Below are 7,929 nucleotides of genomic sequence, written 5' to 3' on the forward strand. Positions count from 1 at the left end.
TTTTTTCCCTTTTTCAACTTAACTGAAATCAGTAGATGTTATTTTACAGATACTTGCTGTTATTTTAATTATTTTTACATTCTTTTATGTTACCATTTTTTTTTTTAAATTTTTAAACTATGAATCATTGCAAAGCTGCTCCTGATGTGGAAACTGATTTTACACAAACTCTGATGCTTTAGCTGTCGTTCCTGCAGAGAGAGGAATGATGGGAGCTCAGACCTCCTGTGCTGCACCTCAGCAGTCGTAAAAGTCACATTACAATCCATTTATTTATTAGTTTACATGCAAAAAGAGAGAAAGCAGTGCAGGAAACACATCCCAGAGGAGCTCGTCTTCAGGCCTGCGCCGCTACATTACATCCACAAACAGAAAATTAGACGGATTAGACAGACGAGGTCGACACGAACAAATAAAGAGACGGCGGCTGCGGAGCTGCAGGTGCTGCTGGAGGCTTCAGGTATCGTCCTGCTGCGGCCCATTAAACACACCGTCCTCACCTGGATGCAGAGTGTGTGTGTGTCAGTGTGTGTGTGTGTTGTGTGTTTGCAGCTCGTCGTGCTTTACATAAGCTCCTCGTCGGCCTGATTCCTCTGCGTCGCTCGGAGGCTCGAGTTGATGCAAATTCAGCAAATCTAATTTCACCCCCCGACTTCTCCTCATCAGTCGCTCCTCATTTCAGAAAGTAGCTCAGATTCACTGTAAAACAACGACGGAAAAGCCTCCTCTGTTGAAAGTAAAGTCATTTGTCCATCATTAGAACACATCCTGCTTCTGTTTCATCCTGTATTTACATATATTTTTGCACGATTTGACACTTTGATGAATTTATTTTGCTTATTCCTACATATATACACATATAATCTTATATATATTTATTTCTTGTGTGTTTTTATTCTTTAATCTTATTATTCCTCTTATTATTAGTTTGGTTTCAGTCTGGAGCAGGTGCTCAACACATTTTATTGCACGTCATACTGTTTATAATGTGTTTGTGACAATAAAGGTCTTGAATTTGATCATATTTTTATTTTTTAACCTACGTAGAAACAGTGAAATTACCTAGAGAGATATTTCTCTATATATACAATATGATTATAGAGGTACAGATATCGCTATGGTGCTGAATTATATTTCTAATAATACAAACTCTATTTTTACATTTATTAATGCTTAAAGGTTTTATACACTGATGAAAACTTTTGTTCTTCTGAATGATAAGAGATATCCGTCATTTAACGGAACTTCTTTTTGTCCAGAGTGTCACTGATTGTCTCTAACTTCAGAAATATATTCATAATAATTAACAGGTTCATCTATTAAATACACAAAGAAGGAAAAATAACCCTCTCATAATAAATAGAGTCATTTTCCAACATTAGAATATATTTTAGTTTTAAATGACTTCATGTGTGATTTTTTTTTTAGCTTTTTTAAAGCGTATTTTGTGTAGAAACAATGAAATTACCTAAAATATATAATAATAATAATATAAATAGAAACAAATATATAGAAAAACAGATGTGTAGATAGATACATGCTTCTATATAGATAATATTATATATTATAAGGAATCAACATCTGTAGTGTATAGGGCGCTAAATGATATTTGTAATATTAAAACTGTATATATATTTTTTTTAAATGTCAGTGCTTATAAATAAGACATTTATACTTTCATCTGCCATTTAGCAAACATGTCATTTAACTAAACAGAACCAATAACAATTAAATGTCATGAATTGTCTCTCATTCTAGAAACACATATTTTCAATATTTAACAGGTTCATGTAATAAATTTAAAAAAAACAAACAAAAAAAGCAAATAAATGTGCAGATGTGGGAATGTGTTTTAATGCCAAATTCAAATTTGTTTAAAAAAAGTCTCATTAATGACAGTTACAGGTTATTAATTTACAGCAGATCTCCTGATCTAATGTGGATTTTTGTAATTTAATGTATTTCAAAAATAAAGAAAAAAAAATCTGTAAAACATATCAAATTCACAGTAATAGATGGTTTTTTTTTCATGTAGGGTGCTATTTTTTTAGTTATTTATTTCCTTTCACACGTTGTCATTATTTTTCTTATATGCCGGCTAAAATCAGTGTTTCATGCTAACTGTGGTGGTGTGATAACTTTAACTAAAGGATAGAAAACACGATGAACTTCTCTGAACATGTAAACGTCTCATATTTTTAAAAAAACATCCTCTCTCTATGTTATGGACTGTAAATGGACTGTTTTGGCTCTCAGATTAATAAACTGCTGCAACAATCAGCCGGCAGCGAAAAGAAACAGCGTCCTCAGAACCAACGGGATGTTCTCGTCGAGGTATTTCCAGCCCGGCCCGGCGTAGTGGTCTAGCGAGCTAAGCGCTTTTACTTGCGAGATGAATAATTCCTAAAATAAACTGATGAACTTGTGGCGCTGCTGCAGTGAAGCTGAATCCTCCGTCTGTCATGAGCTGCTGCTGCTGCTTCATCCACAATCCTCCTCTTCATCAGCGGGGAGCTAATTCCGCCTGCAGCATTCATACACGAGCTCCTCTGTCAGCTTCAGGGTTGAACTCAGGTTTTAGGAGCGTGCTTGTGCAGATCCGTGCACTCTGAAGGCTCGTACAGTCCACACAGTCACATGTTCAGGATGCAAACAGACTGCAGCAAACATGAAACCGCAACGTTTGGTTTCTAATTAAGATTCACGACTGCAGGGAGGGAAAGAGCACACGGTGGAGTTTTGGCTGGAAGTCTCCCCGAACTACACGGCCCTTAATGAAAAGCCATTGATATGATTGTGTCTCAATTAAAGCGGGATGTGTTGCGGGGGCTCCGCCGGCTTCCTGGTGTCAGATGTGAGTGATGGTGATTACTGCAGAGCAGAGCGGGGCCGAGGCGGCCGACGTGTTCGGCATGACAAACCAATCCTCCCGTCAGAGATACGGTCTGATGGCGCCGGATGGGAGCAGACATGTGAGGAGGCGCTCAAAGTCAAGACCAAATTTTAATTCCTCGCGCTTGTGGAATCTCCGGGTGACTTTAACGTCACCCGCTGCATCGTTTTTCACCCTCGAATGCGTAACAAGGAGCCACAAGGAGCTCCTGTTTGCACTTTAATTGGCTCTAATGATTCTGTTAATTCTTGTTAATTAGGCCGTCAAAAGTTAACCCAATCAGGAGACAGACCTCATGTGATGTCAGCCACAGTTTAACACCGATGTTCTCTTTGTAGCATCATGTTTAGCCGGTAGTTCTTGATGTGCAGTCGTGACGCGATGATCCGACCCTTAACAATCCTAAACCTTGATATCCGACAGGTTTTTAGGAAAAACTAACAGCCTTAACGTAGTGACAGCCTGGAGTGCATAGATATGTATAAGAAAGGCCAGATGTCTTGTCCGCGCTGTCGGCCAATGGACTCGCACGGCCACACTGGCGGCCATCTTGGCTCGGTCCGCTCGCTCACCCATAACATTGTGTTGTAGTGGTGCAGGTACTTTTTAAACAACCCTAACTTGCTCAATTTTCTACCGATTTTCAAATGGTTTGGTTTGTTTTAAACGTCAGAGGTGTAGTTATAACACTGCACTTATGGATAATTATGTTACACTCTCACGGCCAGCAACAATTAGTGTTTTAATTATTTGGTATTTTATTTGTATTTCTGTAATTTGAATTGTAGCCACGTTAATAATGTTTGTCAGAAACCAAGCTGTTTGTAAATCTGTCAAGAGTTCAGCGAGATAAGAGTATTTATGTTTGTGCAGATCACTCAGCTTCCTTCACGTACCACAGGGTCCACCAGAGAGCTTCCTGGTACCAAGATGACCGAGGGGTGATCCAGCTCGAAACGCTGCCTTAAGACATCTAGCCTTTATTATGCATATCTATGGAGCGTATCTGCCACTCCCCCACCGCCGCCGATGGTGGAAACAGAAGTGTGAGCGCTAACTAAACTAGCATCAGCAGCCAAGTACTGCCTGTGCGTTCCGGACACCGACTGCGCCAAATATTCTGATATTCATCATTAGTTGGGCCTGAACATCCAGAGACCAGAAAATTCTATTGGGACCAGCCCTACTAGTTATTATAACAGCTATGAACAATAAATATTATCAACTAATGAGCCTTCCAGCATCAAGCCCTCCTTGTATCTCCACCTCCGTCTTGACAATCCGACATAAAAGACGGTTTTACATTTAGTGTCGGATTATCGAGTCACGACTGTATTTTGTCAAATTAGCACCATTACAAGTCCACACAGTTATCTGTTAGCAGCTCCTGTGTTCATGAATGAATAACTGTTGCAGCAGCAGAGAAGAAATATCAGTAAAAACTAAACAAAAAATATACAGAAGTACGAGTTCAGATTAAATTCCTCTGGATGTAGAAATAACATTATCGCACAGACTCAGTAGAAATACTGCCGGAGAAGAATTAATGTTGCACTTTGACGCAAAGAAAAATGTGATAATGATGCTGAAGCGTCTTTATTTTCTGGATTTTTTGTCTGTTTATTGGTCCAGAATGAAAAATTAAACTACAACAGGAAGCAGCAGAGTGATTTCACCGCAACGATTAATCAATTAACTCTCAACAGTCATCGTTTTGGCACCGGATGTTGATTTAGTTTTTATGTTTCTGCCTTGTTTAAATCAAGAAATGGTAAAAACAAGACTTTGGCATTGAAGTTTTAATCTAACTTTTTATTTTTTGCCTTTATATCTTCTAAAGCAACAGAAGCCGCCATCTTTGTGTACGGTTACCATGGTTACGTGTNCGACAGCCTTGGATTCTGACTCCAACATGACGTTTTATGTCACCAATCAGGATGACGGCGTATTATCTGACTGAACAATCCCACAGATTGGCTACGTTCACACTGCAGGACTTGATGCTACATTCAGATTTTTTTGCGAGTTCGTTCACATTTCCAATTAAATGCGACGTATTGTAATGGTGGAGTGCATAGATATGTATAAGAAAGGCCAGATGTCTTGTCCGCGCTGTCGGCCAATGGAATCGCACGGCCACACTGGCGGCCATCTTGGCTCGGTCCGCTCGCTCACCCATAACATTGTGTTGTCGTGGTGCAGGTACTTTTTAAATAACCATAACTTGCTCAATTTTCTGCCGATTTTCAAACGGTTTGGTTTGTTATAAACATCAGAGGTGTATTTATAACACTGCACTGATGGATAATTATGTTACACTGTCACGGCCATCAACAATTAGTATTTTAATTATTTTGTATTTTATTTGTATTTCTGTAACTTGAATTGTAGCCACGTTAATAAGGTTTGTAAGAAACCAAACCGCTTGTAAATCCGTCAAGATTTCAGCGAGATAAGAGTGTTTACGTTTGTGCAGATCACTCACCTTCCTTCACGTACCACAGGTTCCACCAGAGAGCTTCCTGGTACCAAGATGGTCGAAGGGTGATCCAGCTCGGAACGCTGCCTTAAGACATCTAGCCTTTATTACGCATATCTATGGAGCGTATCTGCCACTCCCCCGCCGCCACCGATGGTGGAAACAGTAGTGTGAGCGATAACTAAACTAGCATCAGCAGCCAAGTACTGTCTGTGTGTTCCGGACACCGACAGCACCGAATATTCGGATATTCATCATTAATTGGGCCTGAATATCCAGAGAGCAGAAAGTGCTATTGGGACCAGCCCTACTAGTTATTATAACAACTGTGAACCACAAATATTAACAACTAATGATCCTTCCAGCATCAAGCCCTCCTTGTATCTGGACCTCCGTCTTGACAATCCGACATAAAAGACGGTTTTACATTTAGTGTCAGATTATCGAGTCATGACTGTATTTTGTCAAATTAGCACCATTACTAGTCCACACAGTTATCTGTCAGCAGCTCCTGTGTTTATGAATGAATGAATGTTGCAGCAGAGAAGAAATATCAGAAAAAAATAAACAAAAAATATACAGAAGTACGAGTTCAGATTAAATTCCTCTGGATGTAGAAATAATATGATCGCACAGACTCTTTCACGAGTAGAAATACTCACGGAGAAGAATTAATGTTGCACTTTGACGCAAAGAAAAATGTGATAATGGTGCTGAAGCGTCTTTATTTTCTGGGTTTTTGTTTGTTTATTGGTCCAGAATGTAAAATTAAACTACGAAGGAAGCACCAGCGTGATTTCACTGCAACGATTAATCAATTAACTGTCAACAGTCATCGTTTTGGCACCGGATGTTGATTTAGTTTTTATGTTTCTGCCTTGTTTAAATCAAGAAATGGTAAAAACAAGACTTTGGCATTGAAGTTTTAATCTAACTTTTTATTTTTTGCCTTTATATCTTCTAAAGCAACAGAAGCCGCCATCTTTGTGTACGGTTACCATGGTTACGTGTGTCGCATTAGTTCATTCGTCTTGAACATCATCATATAATTAGAGATAGAGAGGCAGAATACATTATTATATTATATAAGGAATTAGCATATGTAGAGATATCGATATATAGAGAATGTTAAATGATACTTATAAGAATAAAAACTGTATTTTTACATGTTTATTGATATTATGCACCGATGTAAACACGTTCAGGCAGCATCTTTGCTATGAAAACTTGTGCAATTATAAAAGATATATGTGTTTTTTGATATATCTTTTTAAAAAACAATAGTTTAATGTCACATTTTGTTGTTGTTTTTCTCATCTTCCAGCTATAATCAGTGTTTCATACTAACTATATTAGATAATCAGCCCTTTATAAAAACATTTTGGCATTTTTTCCCCAAATTATTATTATTTTTTTGCTGTTATGATGGAAGTTTTCTTTTGTTGTTTATTTGTGCAAAAAAAAAAAAATCACTGAGCTTCCACTAAGATGCTGCATTTGGGTGCCAAAGTGGTGGAAACAAAGAGCAAAACAAAAAAAAAAAAAAAAAAAATCATCGAGCTTCCACTAGGATGCTGCATTTAGGTGCCAAAGTGGTGGAAACAAAGAGCAAAACAGAAAAAGTGTTGAAATAAAATCCGTCCAGAGCCGAGGCTGCAGGAAAACAATCACAGTGGGAGTCTCCCTGCACGCTGCCGGCTAATAACCGATCCGGACGCAGCTGAATTGTGGCCGTCGGACAGAAGCGAGGGATCTGCCGGGAGCCTCTGAGCGCTGTCACTTTGCTCCTCTGATGTTTTCCATGTGGCTCCGACAGCTCGGCTCAGCGCAGGGGTGGGGAAGTGGTAATGACCGAGATGCCAGCCCACCAACAACACGCAGCATCAAGGGTGGAGTGTGTGTGTGTGTGTGTGTGTGTGTGTGTGTGTGTGTTTTCAGAGATTAGAAAGCACTGCTGGATGTGTGTGTGCTGGGGGGTCTTACTCATGTTGTGGGGACCCAAATCTGTCACAATAAGCACGTCTCCGATGCAAAGTGATTGACTGTAAAGGCAGACGTGTGTTTCGTGGCTGAGTGAAGGTGATGCAGGTGAAAGTCTCCAGTGAGCCAGCGTGATGTCATGGAAACACATCTGTGGTGCTTAAGCAGCTTTTCCTGTTTGGGATCGCAGCTTCGCCTCTTAATTATTAGCTTAAGATTTCTCTGGTTCTGCGTCAGACCCCCGGCTCAGGCGTGAGTTTAACTGTTTATTTCCCACCTTTTGTCTTGGTCTCAAACAGGTGGACTGTGACGGGGGCTCCGGCTGGATGAGCCCGGCCGTCCATCCGTCCCTCCATCCCTCCAGCAGCCGGAGGAAGGATCTGATGACAGCACTGCAGAGAGAGCAGAGAAAAGACCACCGGCTATGGCCAGCGGTACGCAGCAACACTCCACTTCTGCACCTGAAATGACTGTATGATATGAGATGGGACCATTTTCCAAACCTTGTTGAGGACAGGAAAACTTTTTGGGATGCCATTAAGAGTCCTCATCGTTCTCCTGCATCAGTGAAATACAG

General features: G+C 39.9%; 1 protein-coding gene across 1 annotated transcript in view; it reads left to right on the top strand.

Annotated features, from left to right (window-relative positions):
- Window positions 1-7,723: 7,723 nt before the first annotated feature.
- Window positions 7,724-7,929, top strand: part of enox1 (ecto-NOX disulfide-thiol exchanger 1) — a 72,367-nt gene continuing 72,161 nt past the window's right edge. Inside the window, exon 1 of the mRNA XM_008295413.1 lies at window positions 7,724-7,786. Coding sequence (XP_008293635.1) covers window positions 7,777-7,786 — 10 coding nt within the window. The 5' untranslated portion in view covers window positions 7,724-7,776. The remainder of the gene's footprint in view (window positions 7,787-7,929) is intronic.

The sequence above is a fragment of the Stegastes partitus genome, unplaced genomic scaffold (assembly GCF_000690725.1).
Source record: "Stegastes partitus isolate 25-593 unplaced genomic scaffold, Stegastes_partitus-1.0.2 Scaffold1044, whole genome shotgun sequence".
Taxonomy (NCBI): Eukaryota; Metazoa; Chordata; class Actinopteri; family Pomacentridae; genus Stegastes; species Stegastes partitus.